This window comes from Contarinia nasturtii, unplaced genomic scaffold (genome assembly GCF_009176525.2).
Source record: "Contarinia nasturtii isolate CC-2019 unplaced genomic scaffold, AAFC_CNas_1.1 Cnas_scaffold_1699, whole genome shotgun sequence".
NCBI lineage: Eukaryota > Metazoa > Arthropoda > Insecta > Diptera > Cecidomyiidae > Contarinia > Contarinia nasturtii.
In genome coordinates, this window is record NW_022199032.1 from 2,906,781 (window position 1) to 2,929,869 (window position 23,089).

At 34.5% G+C, this 23,089-nt stretch overlaps 1 protein-coding gene across 5 annotated transcripts in view; it reads right to left on the reverse strand.

The window, feature by feature from the left end:
- Window positions 1-22,166, reverse strand: part of LOC116346897 (mushroom body large-type Kenyon cell-specific protein 1) — a 61,939-nt gene extending 39,773 nt beyond the window's left edge. For 2 of the 5 annotated variants that reach the window (XM_031777172.1, XM_031777169.1), the window contains exons 1-2: window positions 22,120-22,166; window positions 2,560-3,496 (exon numbers count right to left, since the gene is read on the reverse strand). In XM_031777172.1, coding sequence (XP_031633032.1) covers window positions 2,560-2,653 — 94 coding nt within the window. In that variant the 5' untranslated portion in view covers window positions 2,654-3,496; window positions 22,120-22,166. Of the gene's footprint in view, window positions 1-2,559; window positions 3,497-20,198; window positions 20,362-20,944; window positions 21,586-22,119 lie in introns of those variants that run through there. The other 3 variants (XM_031777170.1, XM_031777171.1, XM_031777178.1) reach the window with 3 other exon arrangements.
- Between the last annotated feature and the right edge of the window lie 923 nt (window positions 22,167-23,089).

Below are 23,089 nucleotides of genomic sequence, written 5' to 3' on the forward strand. Positions count from 1 at the left end.
TTTTTTCCTTTTTATTCGTCTTCTGTTTTTTTTTTTCGCTCGTCGGAAACTAAACGTAATGAATGGGAAGGGACAAAGTACGTGGCTATGTAATTTGTTTATGTGCAACAAACAAAAAAAAAATAACTCTTTTTTTCGTAAATATTCGTACGACCTTCTTCTCATGCCGCGACTGCTCACCCTTAAAAATTATTTACGTAAGTTTGCTATGTATACCGCTTTTAGATAGTTTGAAGATTTTTCTGTTGCACTTTATTTTTCGTTCCTTCGAGTTAGGTGGAAAACGTAAAGAGCATGAAGCGTCCACTCCTCTTTTTCTCTCTTTTCGTCCCTCGCTCCACCAAATATGTGTGCTCGTCCTGGCTATACACAGACACACAGATACACATACACATTAAAATCGATTTGATATCCAATAAGAAATGAGTTCGATCACCTTTTTTGATAATTTTTTCTCATTTATTTTCCATTTTACTTTGCCATACATTTTTTTTGCTCCATCCCGCTTCTGAACTGATTATATGTTCTATGTATTGGTAACCAAATTCTTAGTGCCTGACTTAAACTGTCTCATTCATTCCTTTATTTACCAGTTTGAAATCTCGTTTATTTCGTAGATTGGCGCACTATGCACTCTGAGCTGTGATCACCAACAATCGCATATAGCCATCTATAGAGATGCATTTCGTCCTGTATAATACCAATATTCATCCATGTGCCAAACGTATTTATACAAAAATCGTGATACGTTATTTTGCGTGGTTCGGTGTGCTATGTGAGCCTTACTCGGCACACTGTTCTCGATATGAGGAAAACACTATTCGAAATGTCGAATATACAAAATATGCTGTACTCTGTTACAATGCACTTGCTCGCACCGCATATATTTATATCTATATCTCTCTCTATATATAATATAATCTGGGAACAGCCAAAGTTATAAGCCCTTCTCGGCTCTTCTCTCATTCAGTTAAGGAAAATTTCGCCTCAATTCTTTTTCCCTATCTGCACATTCATTATTCTTCGGTTCTTTTTTTCGTATTTCTTCTTTTTTCCTCTTCGTTTTTATTTTCTACTTTCTCTCGGTCGCCCACTCTTTTTCTCTCAAATTTTTTTTTTCTGGTCCTGTGTTGGTTCGTTATGTAAGCCGAACCGAGAACCGAATAAATAGATGACGATTATGTGTTTGTGCGAATGAGCATGAACAGCGTGTATTAGCAGCACATAAGGATTGGTTTTTCCGACTTTTCCTTTTCCTCTCTATCTCTATTTTTACAATTCAATGTTTTCCTCCTTTCTTTTTGGCGATTTCACGTAAACTGCTTTTCAGTTTGCAAGAAGATGCTCGTGCTATGGTGGGCTATGATGTGCGGAGCTGTTGCACAGGCTAGTACACATAACAGTAACTCGGACGACATCAATCTTGCACAGAAAATATAAGAATCTACACAAGTGTGTGAGAGTATAAACATATATTTGGGAAGTGCAGAGAGAATAAAAACAAAAAGTGCATCGAAGCACGAACGGACGAGGCTTCTCTGCTTCATGCCATTTTTCTATGCATATAGAACCCAACATTGTCGCTTAATTCGGCTGTCTACTTGCATGTATTTGTGTTGAAGAATTCCAGATCATTTGTCCAGACATTTTTCACAGACGTTATAGGTATGGTTACCAAAACCGGGAACCATTCCTCGTTCAATTTTTTGTTCTTCTCACACTCGGCAACATACATAAAGGGCAACTTTATCTAGCATATAAGTGCGTTAGTGCAAGCATTCTCAAATAATAAGCCCGACCGAGAAGCAAGAACGAAAGAGAAGACGAGAGCGAATACCGAACGAAATGGAAATGAAAAAAAGTGGAAATACGAATTTCTCTATATAATTTGGCAACAGGTCCATTAATGGACTTGTTCACTTTTCGTTCCTCGCTCCTCGTTTCTTATTTCTCGAACATTTTATTTAATTTTCCCACTATTATATACTTGACTGCTATTGTTGTGTATTCTGGTCGGTCATTGTCTTTGTTTTCGCACATTCAACAGTGTTTTTCATCGTTGTTGGATTATGTTTGCTGGATGAACGAACCCATAAGAGACTTTTCGCTGCAAAAATATTTTTGTTTCCCTTCAACTATTTGAAAATGTCTATTCAATACTTGAGTAGCAGCTCGCTCGTTTATTTTCCCGTTTATTTTTTCTGTTTTTTCCCCTTTATTTTCTTTTCTTTCGAATGATCGACTTTTTTTCGCCATATTATTTTTTGACGGTGAAGTCAAAAGAAAATTGAAGAAATCCAAAGTTTACTGACCGCACATAAAATTGCACAACAAACAGAACGTACACTGACACTGTGTTACGGACCCTCTTAAACTTGTACAGTTTAATCGCCAAGGAGTTCAACAGAAATGGAACGACCGGCGTAACATGATAATATACCATTTGCGATTTGTATATTTAAATTTTCATCACTATTGGTTATTATGTATCATAAATTTGTGATTTTTTTTTAAACAAAACAAACGAAAAAATATAGAAAAATTCGGTTGAACACTCACCCACAATGTGTACCATATCTTTATTCCATTTTTGTAGTTCTCGCTTTATAAATCGTCTTTCTTGAACGCAACGCGCATAGGAGCAATCCGCCATGTTTTTCCGATTTTCAAGCAATTGATTTGTTTATGTTCGATTTGATTAATAATTTGTTCACCACACAATTTGAATTTATTTACTGAATAAAAACTCGTTAAAATCGTATCAAATGCAACATCAAAATTCACGGTAAATTTAAATTTCTTCACTTCGATTATCTTCTTTGTCACAGCATTGTGTGACGCAACAAGTAATGGCACAAACATTTGCGATAACTTTCACATGTGCATTTCACACACACAATATTTGTTGTTATACTGTTAATGTTCTTACGACAATTTCTTCGTGGTGTATAGTTTGAGTTTTCGTCTATATCACAAACTAAAAATCGTAAAGTGGCACATGGTACACAGTGGTTCAATGGTTTATTTTCTGTGCCATTTCTGCTGTTCCGTTTTTTTATCTTATCACTTAACCTCTAAAAAAATCTGAATCGTCGAACGTCACTTAAGAAATGTGTAAAAAAACATTTTTTTTCTATATATCTCTCGCTCTCTCTGCTACAGTCGCCTTTTTCTCTCCATTTCTGAGTTTTTTTTTTTCGAAAGCTTATTTTTTGACTCGCAACACTTGATAATTTGTTAAGTTTATAGTTTTGATTTTCGGAGTGATTTTATTGTACTAACTGTGATTTTTAACAGCAACTGTGATAAAACTTATTTTTTTTTCTTTGACTTCCACAATTTGGTCTTTAAACAAAGTTTGTCCACATAAAAGCATTCGTTTGCATTTCCAAAACGAAAATTAGAAAAAAAAAACAACAAAAACAATCTGCGTTCTGAGTACCCTACCCAAGGGGTTGTATTTTCCAAATTATCAAAAGAATTATTTCAACATTTTCTGTAAGAATAAAAAAAACGGTATTTGTTTTAATAAAAAGTATTTTAAAAGATTGGCAATATCATCTCAAGTTGAATCGTTGATGCAGAAGCTACATGATTTTCAATTGGCCGATTTTCACTCCCATTAAATGAGATCGTGTGGGTTTTCAATGTGAAGCGACGAACAACAACAAAAAAATGAAGCGAATTACTGAAGCTAGAGCAAAAGAAGTAGAAACAGCAACAAACAAAAATCGGATTTGGATTCATAATTGCCATATTAGGAATTATTGGCAACCTGTGTGTTAGTCTGAGAATGAGTGAATTGAATGTGTTATGTACAACGCGCAACAAACAAGGAAGCTCAAATCGTTCTTCGAATGGAGAATATGATGTTGAAAGTGTAGAAGAAGTTTTCGGGGAAAATGTAGTCGATTTCTTTTTTCGAAGCGAACCATGACTTTAGCCGAACGACGGTGGGGCAACGGCAACAAAAACAACAAACATTGAGACATACACACAATTTTTTTTTTAATAACTTCCAAATGGTTATACTTGTCGCGTGTGCTCTCTTATTCGTTTGTACTGTGTGTCTTATTTCCTTTCGCCGTTTTCCCACCAGAGCGCGATAATGTATATGTGTACATGTCGTATTCGTTTTATCTGTGTGAAATGTGCAACACTTGTGAACGAGAGAGAATCCGGTGGTGGATGAGAAACAGTGTGTGATTTACGCTATGTGCATAAAACTTAAACTGTGAGATTCTATGTCCGAAACTATAAGGTTGTTACAGTGTAAAATACTGTAGCAGTGCTCGTTTCATCGTCACTACCAAAAAAAGACATGCTTTTCTGGACACTATGTCTTTCAAACGAATTCTTATGGTCGTTGCCGCTTATACCATTGCTATAATATGCAGATACCTAATATTCGAAACATTTTACTATCGACGAGCTTATATTTATTTATTTTTTTCGTATCGTACAGCTCCCAGTCTTTTGCGTTTGAATGTGTGATTTTTTTGCTGTTATTTGTTTATTTATTTTAAAAGTTTTTTTTTTCTATTTTTATGTGTATCTTGACACCACGTTTAGATTGAAAATGTGGAAAAAGACAGCGACATGTGAGGAAGAAGGGAAAATGTGGTTTACAAAGTTGAATTGCATGGTGCCTGTATGGAGTGTGCAGTTGTGTGTGTGATTGTGCATGTGTGGATGGTTGATTGTTTGAAAAATATTTAGTTCGGTCGCTGCATTATTAAGTAAAGAAATGAGAGCTCACATGAAAATGCATGGTGAGAGCTTGGCGCATTTAAATTTTTCCATCACGTTGCCAATATTCCAATGCGGGATGCATGTATTTTGTTAAGAGTTTGTATGCTTTTTGTTGGAATAAGCATTTTATGTCTTGCAGCTAGTGTGAATAAAATTCTCTGTGTAAGTAGATGAATTTTTGGTGTGTCCCGTTAGTTTTCAATATTTGTGCATTGAAAGCTTTTTTTGTGGATCATTGTGTATGTCTGTCTGTATGGATATGTGTATGTATGTATGTGTGTGCGTGAAATTGTATGTATTTTTCCACATTATTTAGTTTCAAAGTAAATAGCTGGTGCTTGTATGTGAATGTACAAGTATGCGAATAGCCAGATATCCACACCACATTATACTCGATGAACGTGTAATATCTTTATGCAAAGATCGGAAGAGGGTGGTTTTTTATACGTGTTGTTGCCTTTTTTCAGGTTCCAACGCTTTTGGAGAACATTTGGTTTTTACTATGTATCGCGGATCCATCCGCGGACTTTTCGATATTTGGTTTTTTTTTTTGTGTAAGAAAATCGGTATTAAACACTTTGGACGGAATGGTATTTATCCAGTTGTATTGACGATTGCCGTCCGTAGGGGTCGATTATCGTACGAATTTCGTTTGGTTATTCCGTTTGGCATTATGTGTGATGTGATGTAAATTGAATGGCGTGATGGTGTGATTGCATTGGATTGATTTGACTTCGGCAAACGCATACACACACACTCTCTCTAATAAACTTAAGTATTTTCACAGTGAACGAAATGCATATCCAATTATTGTTACACATTTTTCGTTCTTTTGTTCTCTAACCGTTGACATCGATTTTGAAGCGACATCACGTCGCCTTTATGTGTATTGCAACAAAATTACACTGTACATATTAGAAACTAACATGAAAACTTAGCTCGGAGAGAACAAAAAAAAGCAGCGACACACACAAAACGCGCTCACACTCTGTGAACTGTGCAAATTCGTTCCATTCGACATTTATTTAATCGATGACAGAGAATGAGAAAGAAATGCATCTACAATTGATTGGATAAAACCCGATAGCGTACATCACCACCACCATACATACACAAACACACCCACTAACACACACACATGTGCATGATCATAGCGGTTGCCATTCACATACTGTGTAGGAGAGATCGGAGAATAATGTGTTGAAAAACATTTGGATAAATATAATACGTTTAAAGTATACGTCGACTACGATACACAATTTCCAACTGTTTGTTTGCCTACAATCACTTTGCAGATTTGATAATGTCAAGGCAAAGTCGTAAATCACTTGCCCCCGCATATTACATTGTTGATCGACAATTGTTTTTTCATGTTAATTTATGTTTTTTTGTTGGATACCCTCACATACACACACATTTTCTCGATTACATTGAAATACGTATATGCACATCATTTTTCCACCAATTCATCAAAATTGATGTAAGAACAGAAATAATCATATCAATTTTGTATTCGATATATTGTTTTGAATACGCACGTCTTACGTCATACATTTTCATGATTGTTTAGGAATAAATCATCGTTTTTGATTTCGTTATCTGAAATTAAAATGAAAAATAAATGAAAGAAAAACAGAAATTTAAGTAGATTAATTCGAATTAGAGTCGAATCCATTTCTCGATTTGTGTTGCTTTCACTTCAAAACATCTTCATTTAATTGAACCGACTAGTAATTATTTCAAGGTCAAACGAAAGCTTTTACCTAAATCTTGAAAGATTGAACTTAATTTGAGATAAGAATCGCGCTTCTTCAGCATTTTCAATGTACTCATTGTACCGGACACTGCATTTATTTTTAAAAATCCAAATGCAGATTGACCCATACCAACTACTTAGGATACATTTCACATCTGAATGAAGCGCGCTGCGATGCATTTAAACATCACATTTTACATACACACCATTTCAACAAACTTTTGTGTTACAATAGAAAGTCTTAACCGTTTCTTTTTTGTTTAATTTATTTATTATATAAACGTAACCTTCAAATCGTATCTATTTACGGAATTGTTGGTGCAGCTTTTTGTGACTGAGTCAAACATATCATTTAATATGTTTTAAATGTTTGAGAATACTTAAAAATAATTCATGAATTGGAGCTAGTTTATGGAAAGAATGAAATAATCGTTATATAAATTTGTTGTGAAAATATGAGAAAAAATTATGTGATTTTTAAGTTCAATCCAATGGCAAGCACTTTGAACAACGTAAAGACGTAACCCAAGTTAACATGCAATTGTACTGTCAGATTGCAATATATTCAACAGTTTTCAAATTTCTTCTGGAGATTTTTTTTTTTTGTTATTTCGTCAGAGCGATCAAGTGTTGATTCAAGGGATTCGCCGTGTCACGTGTTTTCAACAACATGCCCGGAATGCACGTTTTCAACCGAAACTCTAACAAAATGGTTCAATTTCGATAATTTGACTCATTTATCGTGTATGAATATGTGTGTATCTCTCTCCGTGTATGAATGTGGTCGGAATTCGCTTTTCTAATTTGGGAGTGACGTCATCAATGTCGTTAGTTTAATTACCAAAAGTGTATGCAATCAAACTGTACGAATAATCGATCGCTTTAGATGGTTTCCTGCCGTTTGATTTCCTATCATCAATAGTATTCAATACGATACTCAGTTACTCATCGCATTTCGCGTTCAACTAACTCGTGAGTGAGTTTGTGTTCTACACACAAAAAAAAATAATAATCAAATTTCAAATGCCAAACACGCGCCCGGGTTGCTTGTATTACCAGTTTCAGCGAATGCAAGTGGCAAAAAGATGCACATATTGCTCGCACGTCGACTGAATGACGAGTGTTTAGAGTGTTCGCTTTGAAATAGGCAGAGGCAAAACCGTTAACCAATTTACGACCACACGATTCACAACACATTTTGCCAAACAGAGAGTATACAAAATGCATACAGCACAACCCATCCCATAAACGAAACCAACGAAAAATCACGGTCACAGATATCTAGCGAATGAGTAGGTGCCGTACAAACATTGACGACGACACATCGTAAAACAACAACAAAAGAGAGTAAAATTCAAATAAAAAAAGGAAAAAAAACAAACACAAGCCAAATGCTCCAAAATGTTCAGAGAATCAAAAACATTTTCTGCAATGGAGTAGTTTTCAATTTGAGGTTTCACATGATTTCGGGGTTATTTCACCTGTTGCTATGCCATGTCGTAAACGAAATTAATGTTTATTTGTGTAGTATGCACTTGTGACTTTTGTCATGTGTATACTATACATTATATGTATAGACACGGATTTGTTGATGCTTTGCGATGCAATCGCAGGCAACCGCCCGACATGAACTCAATTTTCGGAAGTTTTTGTTGATCGTTTGCCATGCTCACTCATTCACTCACTCTCCCCCTTTTCATGTCTTTCTCTTTTATTTTGGATTATTGTTCCCGCGCTTGCACAAATTAGGTGGAAATCGTATGGAATCGTTTCTCTTATATGGGTAATGCAAACCGAATGTGCAGCACAGTCTTGTGTACACACATAAAATGCACATAGACTTGCGTTTTGCGAAGCTGCATGAAATTTTTGGTAGTTCGGTCGGTTGAGATTGGTCGTTGTGTGTACACAACATATATATTGCTTATTGCTATGAAATTCAATGTTTGCACAACGAAAACACAAAACTGTTTTCAGTTTGTGGGTGATTCCAACACTTCTCTATTAATTTCATGCCATCAATTTAACAAAGTGCAGACTTCTCGAACGTGTATATACCATACTCGTATTCGGTGAATGCACACACCAAACATAAGTTTCAATGTCAATGCAATTGTAACGTGACTCTATAGCAAAATCTGCTTTTTATCTATCAATTTATTTATATTTCGGGAATATCGATAGAAACTTAAATTGTTTTGAAACTAAACTTTGGGTAAATGGATCAAATTATTATTTAACTTTATGAATGGACACTTTATCTTGTCTTTTGAATTTCCATCGAAATTATTTGCATCTAATTTGATTCAAAAATTCAATGAGAGCTTTTTGACTATAAAATCCACTGTGGAACGTTGCAAGAAATTTCAAGCAATTCAGCTCACCAATTTAGTGGTTTGATATAAACGGAATGATGCGTTTTCCATTGAATTGCTTTAAAATTATTTTTCTATTTGCAGTAAGATCTCATTTTTCAGCCAAAACTGAGATAAATCGCCATGGTTTGTTTGAGTTTTATTCATTGAATTATGAATCTATCCAAAGTGAATATTATATTAAAGACAACGTGTACGATAAATAATTATAAGCAGTGATATCAATGCCAATTGTTCGAAAATAATAGGAGCAAAAGAAAGTGTAAACGAGAATTGTGTTCTTGATTTGTTGCGCGACGAATTTACGAATGAGCTCCATGTGATTCTGGCCGTACATAAGCACAGAAAATCCGTACAAATGTAAAATCATTACGGGTACGTGTTGGTGTGAGCATTTCATTCATTTTCAACAAAAATAAAAGACTAAAATCTGGAGTGCAACTACTCATTTTATTACAATATCACACACACACTAACAAGCACATACACGATATAGATATAGGCGATGGGCGCTATAAAGATGCAAAGACGATTGCAATATTCACTCTCTTTTGCTGTCGGTCGCTTCAGCGCTCAGGCCATTTGTTGTGTTGTTACTGTTGTGAAGTACAAATGTTTAACCATTACGTAGTCATCGTCGTCGTTTCTCTCATATTGTAGTGATAATATTGCATAGGTACTTTACGTATCTGCACAACAATATCTAGCGTAAGTTTGCATAAATAGGCAAATTGTATCTTAATCTCGCTCTCTCTATTTCTCTGTGAGTACATAAGTTGTGAGTCTCTACCATGCTGTTTGCCATGTCGTGTTGTATTGTATTGTGTGGCGTGCAGGTTTTATATATTTATAGGAATAGAGTGGTGCGAAAATCATGGGAAACATTGAAAACTTTAGCTTCAAAGGAAATAAATTCCAAAAATAAATAGGTCGAACGAAGAAAAAAATGAACACGATTAATATTAAGACACTTCATAAATCATCAAAAAAAAAATTCTATTTGAATTCATTCAGATTTGATGAGCGTTTGCGCGCGTCCGTGTGCATTTGTCAATGTTTTGCCACATTGTAATTGAAATGATTTAAAACGATTCACTCTATTATAAAGAGACGTTTATATTAAAAGAAAAATCAACTAGAACCGTGCATACACTCATACCGTACACTATTTATGCAAACAACACTTTATGCTTGTTGTGTTTCTCTCTGTCTGTCTGTATCGTTTGTTGGTGTGGCGTTTGCAATATATTTTTTTTCTTTCTTTCTTTCTTTCGTTTTGGATTCTCTTTCTCTCGGCGTGCACATTCTATGCATGTGTATCTGCATTAAATTTCAATGATTTTATATAAATAGTAAAATAGTAATAAATGTATAAATGGATAAATGGTGTAACTGGCATTCGTCTTTAGAGTTATGTATGACCTTGTACCATTTACTTAGTTTAGATTTACCACCGATAGTATGTGAATGCCGTTGCAATTGCAACAGCAACAGCAACAACACAGCAGCACCAACAACAGTAACAGTACCACACCAATTGTAATAACGACCATTCGACAGCACAAACTATATCTCAAAGGCATTCAGCTATTCTTCATCGGTTTGGCTGTGATATCTATTGTATTTGGAATTTCTTGGATTAGCAAAATGCCACAAGTGTCATATGTACAAAACGTACTTATAAATATACAATATATAGATCGTGCATGAATGGATTCGGTTGAAATGTTGTCGTTCAACGATATTGTTGATATTGTTGGAATAAAAGCTCAATTTATTTTGCATCGAATTGGTTTTATGAGCACGTGAAAATTCAATATTCACACAATGGATTTACAGTAATTGGTTATTGTAGTAGTGGTTATTTTATTGGTCGAAAGTCGTTGATTGTAATACGAAGTTCAAACAAAAATAATTGTCAGCCAATTTTTAAATTGTTGCCGAACGTTGATTTTGAATGAAGAAAATATAAATGGAATGACAAAGACAATCGGGGCACATATTTTAATTATGGTTTTCTCTAGATACTAGATACAGAAATGACGAACAAAATATTTGCACCTGCAATGCAATGAGTTTCTTAGCGTGCAACAAAGAAGACAACTTGGTAACCGCAAACAAACAAAAATGAAATGGGTATGACTTAAGACATTAAAAATAGATAGAAAAAAAACACACACACACAAAGAAACAAACATAAAATCATCAGGTTGAGAAAAGAGTTGCAGTTTTTGTAGTATAGAAATAATGCGCGATAATAAAGACGAGCTATTTGGATGTGAATATCAACCATTTAAAGTAAATATGCAACGAGTCATGATAAAACGACGGAACAGGTAAGCGTTGATAAAATAATTTATCACGATGCACCTTGTTGGTGTGCCGTCGTCGTCGTCGTCGTTGTTGTTACCGTCGTCACATTTGTCGCTGTTGTCGTCGTTTATTTTGAGCTTATTTGTCTGTTCAACGTCTGCTTTGGATAAATGAATTAATTGTACGCTTTACTGTTATAAGCAAAAGATGGCAAGTGAATACCATGTCCGATACAATTTCACATTAAATTATTTTACTTGCGGCTATAAAAACTTGTTGCATTCACTATTGGCCAGATATTATGCACACACAAACACATTGTGGTGGTATGAACCAGCACATAGCATCAGCAGCAACAGCAGAAGCAGTAGCAACAGAATGATGTTGCTAATGTACATGGTTGCACTATTTTGAAAGTCATACCATGCACTTGATATGGTTTTTGTTTATTCATACCTAATACAATCGACATTTTAGACTTGATCTTGGTCCTTGGTCAGATACATAAATGGTATAATCAAATATCACTATTTATGAGTGGTGTACTTATGTTCTCTCTCTCTCTCTCTCTCTCTCTCTCTCTCTCTATCAGTGTACTGGCCATTCATATTGTGCACATAAATGTGCGTTTAATATTTATGCCCAAGGACACATGTACACAATGGAAAGCTTGTGACTGGCTTCTATCAACAACCTCTCCATTTTGTACTGTAATGTCCAGCTATTGAGCTATTTCACAATTGTTTTTCCAGACCCGCTTTTTTGCCGGCAAATTATTACACAAATTATCGAAAATGACATGCATACAAGCACGCACGAATCGCCTGACGCATTGAATCACCGCACACCATGACTAACTCGGAGATATGGATTGATTCAGTGTGAAATATTGCCACCGGCATCCGAAAATCGGTTTCCATGAAATTTTCAACCATATTTTTTAGACAGTAATTTCATTCTATTTTCATTTCGTTACTTTAAGTACATTTAATCATGTTCATATTCATTTCGAGAGGATACAGCACAACAATGTAGCTATGTTCACGCAACGTTCACAACAAAATAATTTGCTCTTCTTTTTATAAATTGAAAAAAAAAAATGTTCATTAAAATTCACCCATTCAATGAGGCACGAGAAAAGTAGAACGTCAATTTTGGACAATAGAATGGAAAGATTTAGATTGCGAGATAAATGAACGGTTTTAATATTTGTACAGAAAAAGTAAATGACTAAAACCGGGCATTGTGTGATCAACAAACAAAACAATTTATGTACCGATATTGTTTGGTTGTAATGCTCGCTCTTTGATTCCAATGAATTTTTGAGGAATAAGCACACGCACAGAAATAACAAGAGATAAAAAAGCATTATTGTAACCTGTTCTGATGTTCAAAGTAATTTTCAATTGCATTGAGTTACATTGCAAACTCGCTAAAAGTGTATATTTATTTGGATTTATTGTGGTATGTCGTTCGAACTGTACGACAACCGCGTACACTTCTCCTTTTTCTCTCTGCTTTGACTTCTTTTCGAATTGTGATAATTGTTGTGTGTGTGCGCGTTTTTTTATCATTTTAAATGCACACAAAATCCATTTATATTGATATAATAATGTTGAAGAAATGTGAAACGCTTTTAAATATTTCCCAATAACTCATAAAAACGTCGATCGAGAAATGCGATCAAGAAACTGTGCAGTCTATTTAATACATATTCAGAAGAATCTATTTAAGAAATTTAAAATGGGAAAGAGAGGAAAAGAGAAATAAATTGCAGCAATGGAATGAGTACACACATACACACTTTTTTATGACTGGATGTGTGTGTGTGTGTTTTTTTTACCATAGTAAGCCATTGCGATACGATACAAAAAGCAGCTTTATTGTTGCTAAACCCAAAACAAAATCAGCAACAAAATTACTTAAAATGGGAAATCTGGAAATCAAAGAAAAACATGAATACTGCATCATCAAGAATCAAGAACAGTATTAAATTACAAAATGGCGGTCGCATTATATTCTCTCTTTGTTTTTTCTTGAAAAAAAAAAAATAACAACACACACGCACTGGCGCGCTCACTCAGCATGCACAACAAGAGGAGAGAGAAAAAAAACACACAAAGACTTGAAATTAGCAGTGGAAAAAAGAAGATTTTATCTCTCGTCATATTATTAAAAAAATTTAATATTGCAAAATATGAATTGCGCTAGACGTAAATTGCGCGAAAAAAAAATCATACACAACCAAAATTCTGCGTTTGGCATTTGCACGCGCGCATACACAACTGCACAATTCTTCGAGACGAATACGACGAATTGCTTGGCACAACTTGTTTATTCAACGAAAAAAGAGATGTGCAAACTGGTGATCTATTAAATGAAATGATCGAAACGACGTTTGCGTGTATATGAATGTTTAGATGCGCGTATCTGCGTACAATTGCAATAACGAGCGAGGTGCACTTTGCGATGAAGCAAGCATCTTTCATGATCAAATCGTGGCAATAACGATTAACAACTTGTTTGTTTACGTCTCATTCGCACTTTCAATCATTCTATCTCATTTCCAATTCAATATTACATTGTACGGATCCAACCGTTCATATCGAGTGTCAAAGTGTGCGCGCATGCATTTGATTTAATCGTTTGAATACCACCTTGAGATGATACGTCAATCAACAAATAACTAAAAAGCGAAAAACATTCGCATTACTACTTCATTTGTGAGTCAAAATAATTTGCTTTTATTTATTATGCAGGAAGCAAAAAACGGAATGTGTGTGTTTTGTTTAATACAATTCGAGTTTTTGTTCCCCGCCCCACAGATATTGAATTGTATTTTGAATTGAACGATTTGGATTTTACTGGAATTCAAATTGCGTTTGATTCAGTAATGCAATGAAATTCAAGTGTAAAGGATATGCTGATAACAACTTCCTTAAATGTAGAGGGAAGAAGAGAGAAGGAGCGCGCACGAGAGAGCGATAGAGAGGGAGACATTTTAAAATTGCTCGATTTGCTGAGAAATGTTCGGCAAATGTATTATCTACAAACATTTCGGAAAAAATCATTAACAACTCATTTGGATTCAAAGGAATCAAAATTGTATATATGTATATCTGTGTTCTCCACATTCAACTGAAAAATTGAGTGCTCATAAAAGCCGTATAAAAATGTTGGCATTTTTTTGATGCAAAATCGAGCAAAAGCAACCGTAACCAATACATACACACAAATACATAAAAACACTACACTGAAAAACATATAAATGTTGCACAATTTCAAATTGAAAGAACGATGGCGTTGATGAGAAAGCTCGCCATTTACAAAATGTTTGATCAGCATGAACCGAAAGAAGGAAAAAAAATATGTGAAAAAAAAAACATTTGCGTTTATATTTTAAGAATTCAATGCATTTTATCGCATCAAAAATATATCGTATACTATGGAAAATGTTGGAAGCGAACGATGAAGGTTTCTATCGTTAATGGCCAATCAGATGAAATACTGCTTGAAGGAGGTAACATTTTTACATCATTCCATCGGAATTGAATTTTTTTTCGCTCTCGACTTCTTCTTCTTATTCTTCGTATAATTTTTTTTCTCTTCATCTGAAACGATGACTCCATGTGATTGTATTTTGTTCACTTTATCTGCTTTCCACACTGTTTTCATTTCGCTTTTCTCAGTCCGTTTTTATTATGAACCTTTTAATGTAACGAACAATAAACATAAAAACTATAAATCCGGAAGTGTAAAGCCAAAAACTCGTAAAAGAGAACGAAATTTATATACATGGGATGTAGTTGACGGGAAAAAAACCCTGCGAGAAAGAGTGAAAGAAGCAAAGAAGGGAAAATGAGACTAGCCAGTAATATTAGCGATGGACTGTCTGTTCTCCGCGTATATTTCAGAGAAAAAAACAACATCAAGTTGCGTGGAATGGATGTGCATTTTGAGGCGTCTTAAAACGCCAAAATTTTTAGTCAAAACCATTTAAAATCCTTTGGAAAAGCTTCCAGGAGCTGATTTGATTACGCGCTAACTTAAATTGGTTTTTTTACACCGTCTTCAGTTTCAATTTACTTAGGACTATCCAAGGCGGAGACTTTCACAGTATTACTCTGATGAAGAATATGACGCGCGCGCGAAAAAAAACGAACAAAAATTGAAACGTGTGCGAAAGAAAAAAAATGAGAAAAATTGGAATGAGCAATGGAAGCAGCAGCACCAACGAAAGAAACGAAAAAATCGATCGATTTTTTTAAGTAGAACTGAAGTAAAAAACTAACGATGTCTGCATTTTTCACACACACACACACACACACACACACACACACACACACACACACATATATGTGTATATACAGTAACTTTGAACATGCACCCACTTTGAAAATTGTTTGTGTGTAGAAGTGCTGATGTCATATACGACACGCTTATTTCACTCAACTTAATAGACGATTTTCGTATGTGCATCTATAGTAAAGTACGTGTGCATGTACTAAATGGTGTAGTTAGAGAGAAAAAACGCACACCCGAACCGAATACCCTGCTGCAAATTTGTAAGCAAACCCCATATTTCGTAGTTTGGTCTTCTTTTAGCGCGACAAAATAATAATACGCAAGGCTAAAAAAGCGTATGAAAAGAAATGCTTGGAAATCTCTCATTTTCGCCTGTGAACTTCTGTGCACCGTGTTCAGTTTGCAATCAGAAAAAGCCACGAAAAAGCAAACAAAACGGCACGAAGAAAGAACAGAATGAAAAAAAAGAAACACGAACGAAAGAAGAGAAAAAAAAAAAGTAAAACAAATATTGCTTCAATATACGAGGAATGAAAAAGAAAAATTGAAACACACCGAACGGACCGGCCAAGACTGGCTCCTTTCACACATTTTTAGTATATCCAATATACATGTTTTAATAGGAGCAGTACTATATATACATATCTCTTCCGCACTCTCCAATGGCATTTTTTTAATTTCTTCTCTCTACTCGCTCAATCTCTCTCTCTCTCTCTTTCTCTTTCTCTTCCTTTCTCTGCTTTTCGTCCTTTTTTGTGTAAAATTCTACTCACTTGCTAGTTGCAACGAATACAAAAAAGGTGACTCTCAATTTAAATCGGACCATTATGTACACCAAATGCAATATTAGTCGCAAGTATGGTAGATAATTCACTAAGAATGAAACACATTGGCTCTAGCACATAGAGGATATGATCTCTTGACGCTCGAAAAGCTAAAAAGTGTACATTACATGCACAAACCAAAACTGCACGACACTTACAGGAAAATGAAGAAAGAGAGAGAAAGAAAGGGAGCAAGAGGGAAATAGAGAGTGAAGGCAAGAGAGACTTGAAACAATGAAGCCAAACACATAACATGCAAACACACAGTGTCTCGATTGCATCAAATGTCCTTCTGCTCCTATGTAGACGCATTTCGTTACATTTTACTCCATTATTTATTTTGAAGTTTCAATCCGAGTGTGAGCCACGCCGAGCAATTGACAAGGAGCGCGAACACGCTCAAGCGCACACACATTTAGCACATACGCTATCTAAGCATAATAGTCAATTTCTCTTCTCTAAACATATACATTGATATTGAATTTGGGGTTAGGTCTTATAATAATGCGCGCAAATGACGCGCTTGAAAATTGATATTTCACATTTGTTGCCAAAGATCATGTAACCGAAATTGGAGCAATAAAATGAAAAGAACATTTGGCTAAGATTACACACTTTTGCTCGTTTGTTTTCATGAGAAATGGCATTTTGATTGTGATTTTGTTTTTTTTTTTAGTTTTCAGCCGAGCAACAATATCGAAACGAAATGAATAAAAAGAAACAATTCTTCCGCATTGCGATAAGTGTAACGAGTGCATTTCTGATTAAATAAATAGAATAATAAATCTTTTGGCGGAATTGAGTCATTCAACGGAAACGAACTCTTCCTTGACGGGTGATTGCCAAAGTATGATTGTTCAAAAAAGATATAAATATATATGTATATTTTGCATATGCGTATATATATGGAAAATCTTCTACGAAATATACACATTCATACTTTGTACAAAATGAGTGTGATGCTGTTTCTAAACGGCCGTTGCGAAATGAAACGATTTTGAATGACAAATATAAAATTGATTAGCCGGGTTATCAAACATGTCCTTCGAAATTTTCTGTATTGATAAAGGAAATGCAATATTTTATTCGTCGCTACAGAAAAAAAAACCAAAACGATTAGAATAGAATGGACTCAAACCTTGGCATATAATGCCTGAAATATTCAGCGAGCTGTCAAATGTTTAAGGCGATTTCATGAAACTATTTTCAATGTCATAGTCAAAATAAAATTAGAAAACGTCATAAATGAAATTTACAATGCATTTAACCTTTCGGACAACGATACGGTTTGTATGGTATTTTTTTTCGTCAACTAAGCATAAATTGGAGCACATACATTTCCCGACGACTGAAGATGACGCAGAGAATTGTTGAAATTGCGAATGCACTACAAATATTTGCGACCTTTCAACAAACCATTTTACATTTATTTATTTATTTAATTATTTTTTTGCTTCTTTTTCTAATCCCTGACTCGTGCATGCGAGAGAGACAAACGAATAGAAGACAAGCGAGAGGGAGAGAGAGAGAGAGAGAGAGGGATAGAAAGGGGGAGAGTAAAAAAAGTTCAATAAAAATCGAATCGATTTGAAATGGCATCAAATTGAAAACCGCCACGAATATTCGCTCATGTATTTCAATTTAAATTTTAAATTTGCTTCAATTGATAATACAATCTGCACAAAAAGTAGAGGCAACAAATAGACAAAAATAAAACAACAACAACAATCAACACTAAACTAACAGCAACAAGCAAATTTCAAATTCAATTCTTATTTGGGATGACATATTTGAATTGTTTATTTTTACTGATAGCGCGCTATTTGAATTAAGCACATTCACAAAATTCACAAACAACAGCTAAACAATAAACGGCGCAAACCATTTAATTGGCAACGACACTGAAAAGCACCGTGCATTTTCAATTATATTTTTCATTGCATGACAGCCAAATTTACTTTTAGATATAGTTTCAGTTTTTTTTTCTCGATTCGCTGCATATGATCTCTATCTCGCAATTCTAAATATTTTGTCATTTATTGAATGTATAACTAACTAGAGAGGAAGAGCGAGAGAGTAAGAGCAAGCGAACAAGAGAGAGGGGTTATTGATGCAAAATAAATAAAGAATAATACTTTATTCAAACAAAATACCTTGCAAAATAACTTTAATTACACATTCTAATTTCTAAATATTTGATATGTGAATTTTAAAAAAAAAAGGAGACGAAAAAAGCGAGCAACTAAATCAAATGTAAAATATTATAGATTGCATATGCAAGAGATGACAGAAAATGAATGCGACAACGATGAACAGCTACAATACGACAGCGAGAGAGGAGAGGGAGAGGGAGAGAGTGAGAAAATTCACTAAAATGTTGACACAAACACTATGAACCATATTGTAAGTTATCGGCACAGCATGCATGCACAGGATCGCCTCTATGTGTGCAATCCGATGAACGCGTTAAATGGTTAATGTACATGCATACGCTAACATATGTCAGCCATCTTCGATTAAGATTCTGGCTGTAGATTCGGTAAATTTTTCGAATAAAATTCGTTCGTCATTGCAAAACTCAATTGTAATAGAAATGCAACCAAAACGAGTTCTAATCATTTCATATTTGCCTGTTTTTTTATTTCACTCGCCTATGGTTGTGGATGTTTTTTTTTGTCTCATTGTTCAATCGTACACGCCGTTCTTATCGCCAAACTGATACAGTCGAATTGCGGTTAAAATGAAAGCTTTTGAAATAGTAGCTTTGATAATAAAGCAGCGCCCAAATAGTGGATTTTAAGTTCACAGCACATAGCACGACGGTATGATGTGATGCGTTGCACTAAGACGCTTATATTTATTTAACTATAAGTGTTAATTTCTAAGTGGAATGCGTACTTGAAACGTTGTGCACACGTTTATGTGACAGAGAGAGAGAGAGAGGTTGTGTGTGACACTGTATGTCAAAGTAACGAAAATCTTCTAACATACTTTGCAATAAATATTTTAGCTTATATAGGCATTTATTGATGTGTCACAAAAGTTCTAAGTTGTTGATTGGGCAGCAATCGAAAAACTAACTGAAACCCCATGACTTATTCATAGCCTCAACGATTCGGTCGATTGAATTTAATGTTCATAGAGAGAGAGAGAGAGAAGAGAAACCAGTATCACTTAAAGGATTCGATTGATCAAACTGTTCAAGAAACTTTTACGAAAATTGCAATAGCAATGCAAAACTAATACGAAAAAAACAACACACCGCACACAATCATCCTTGAATTCTAGATTCGTGCAAAAACGAAGGAAAAGGCACAAAGTAAACAACGCATTGCAAAGAGTCAAGGTGCGAATCAATAAAAACATTACCATACGAGCATACCGAGCGTTTAGTGCAAAAGAGCCAATCGATCTCGTCTCGTGTATCTCTCAATTATACTTGACATCTCTCGCGCGCGCATATACACAACTACTATATATACAACAACATCAACAATAAAAACACAATCAGCATGTATTAAATCATGAATCGGAATATATATAAAAATTCGTGCGCAAAAACAAAAACCTATGAATAAATATTGTATTTAATAAATTTTAGAAAGAGTAGGAAAAAAATAACACTACAAACGTTATTTTCCACATTACAAATTCAACGTGGTTTTTTTGTTGTCTTCTTCTAAATGAAAACACAAATTTTTAAAATATCTACATCAATAGAGGTTTAGAGAAAAAGAGAGAGAGACAGATGCATATTTATAATATTGAAAAGAAATGTGAAGAATTACAAATTCAACGGTAACACAACAAGTAATTTAATGAAAAACAAAACTCCAGTCAAATGACAGCATAGAAATCCAAAACGCTAATTACCTTGATCAAACTCGTTTCAATTTATAGAATCGTTCGTATGCGTGAGTGTGTGTGTGTGTGTATCTATGAATGTGTGTGTGTTTAAGAGTGAGTGAGTGCTTTTTTTGCGCGTTCTCTTCCTTGTTGCGTTTGAAGTACCATACGTTCGATTTGATGCAATAAATTAATAATGTCAATTCACATTGAAAACCACGTCATCACATTTAATGTGCATGTTTTGTGCATGCCTTTTTGTCGGCCGAAAAATAAAGAACGAATACAAATTGAGTCACTGTAGCGCTGCGTTCGCGATCAACTAGCTCTAACTATGTATTGAGTTAAAGGAGGAATAGATAAAGATTTTAGTTGGTTTTTTTGGTTTGCTTCAAATTTCCAATTCACAAAATGATTATACTTTATCGGATTCGTTTCATCGATCCAAAAATATTTGCGGTGTGGTTAAAAGTTTTTCGCCGATAGTTTATTTATGAATTGGTATCTAATAAGGGGGAGGAGAAAAACAAAAACAAGGCGGATAGATTGATTGGACAGGACAGAAAGAAAACGAAAAGCAAAATAGACGAAATAAACAAAAAAAATATTGTTAAAGTCACAAATCACACAGAAAATAGTTTTAAAAGATTCACATTAGTTCCATAATTTAATTTAACTTCATTGTTTTGCAGTCGTTTTAGTCAAAAGTTTAACTGCATTTACTGCAAGTGGTCGAACACCAATAATAATTTCTCTCTTTCTAAGTCACTTACACAAATATACATATACATTTATTGACTCCACGAAATGGACATTACCCGCCAAAAACATTTTTTTTATTTATTGAACTTTTAATTTATACGACGATGATATTTAACAGAGAAAATGAAACCGTTAAAAATATTGAAATTAACATAGTCCACAGTTTCTTAAGCTCAAGTAGATTGATTTCGATTTTGTTCTGTTTGTTTGATAAATAGTAATTGCACACTGCGGAGTATTGAATTTTTGTTTTCTTTCGTTTTCGTCTTTCTCTCTCTTTTGCTTATTTTTTTCTCCCCCGTTCTAATCACATGTCACACAAACAAGTAAAAGAAAATTCCACTTAATCAACGGCATTCAAATTGTTTTCAGGCGTAATTAGTTCAAACGTTCATCAAATGCGAATAATTTGTACTATTTGTTGATATTTTTCTTGATTTATAGTCACTGACAAATTTTCTTTATGATTTCTTCACATATCTTTACATTAAATTTGCACAGTTGATGATTGTTGTGTCATCGGCGAACGAAACGTGTCTATTTTCGATTTTTTTTACTTTATTAGTTTAATAGATAGCTTTTAATACACAATTTGATTGGCGTTGGAAAAAAATTAATCGACAAAAACTTTTCACTGTTTGATACTGAGTCGGCATTTTGACGAGATCAGCCGTATACATGCCGTGAGTTATTGTGACGCCACTGCATTTTGTTTATTATTATATTTTTTTACAGTTTCTTTATATTATAACGTCCAAATTTTATAAATCATTTGCGAAGGAAAAAAATTGAAATTAACGCGGTCTTTTTTCCGTAGAGCTGCACGTTTTTTCTCCGTCTCAGCTGCAGTTCAGATGACAAAAAACCGACCGAGATTTTGTAGTAGAACTTAACCGAACCAAAAATCCAATGATATGTGCTTATGGCGCGCGGATAATGTTTTGTATATATGTATGGAACGTTTAATTTATTTAGTTTTTATTTTTTGGTTGAAAAAGTGTAGAAAATTATTTAAAAAAAATTAGTCGGTTTTTCTGCGATAATTTGATTGATATTATATTATTTTTTTATTTTGCGTTAAATTTAAATGAAAATATTGGAAAGAGGAAAATGTGAAATAGAAGAATATATATATTTGGTTCAATAAAACTAAAAAAAAGAAAATCGATAGGAAAAAAACACACACCAAAAAATATAAAATGTGTTTTTTTATTCAGTTCTTTACAATTTTAGAGCGACTCAGTAACTAAAATTTTATATACATTGCATATAGAGAGAAGCGAGTGTAACCTTCATTGCCTGCGTCCCATGCCGTTCTACACCCTTTCCAAACCACTACTCTCTTTCAGCAAAACGCACACATAGACGCCATGCCGATCCGAACTTCAGCTCTCAGTCGAACTACTAGCTGAATCGCTTGCAAAAGGAAAGAAAAAACCATCCGAACGTGCATTTTACTCTGCACACGAACATGCAACCGTACGTGAAAAACAGAAAACACAAAACAGCAAACAGATAATGCTTCTCATACTTTTATTATGCATATTTATCGGTGAGAATGCTTTTTTTCTCTACTCTCTCTCGTTCTCGCTGGCATGCTTGTGTATGAGTGTAGTTTTTCTCCATACACATTAACTAAAACCATACAATAATACCTCGATACCTCAATATACCGCGCTCATACTGTGTGTATGAACTCACTCAGCTCACACTCGACTACGACCACGATTACGTGTGTTAAAGCGGCCGAAACGTCTGTTTCTCACTCTCTTCCTCGCCATACACATGGCATACAAAGTGCATTTTTATTCTTACCGCTATAACGTCTATGTCGCGCGCGCGACGAGATCCAGCGCTATTGGTGTGCTATCTATTTCTCTTTTTGTCATGTACTCGTTTCTTTTGATTGAAACAGTACGAAGCAAAGCAATTGTACGGATACAGTACACAATATATACTGAGAGAGAGAGAGAGAGAGAGAGAGAGAGAGAGAGAGAGAGCAGAATGCAAAAGAAAATGAGATAGAAAATAAAACCGCGTTCAACATAGTCACACACAGCCGAAGCCAAAATCACTCGCACAACGAATTATATGCATCGCCGTCATAAAATGCCTTTTTTTATTATTATTTTTGCCTCAATGGTATTTGTGAGTAC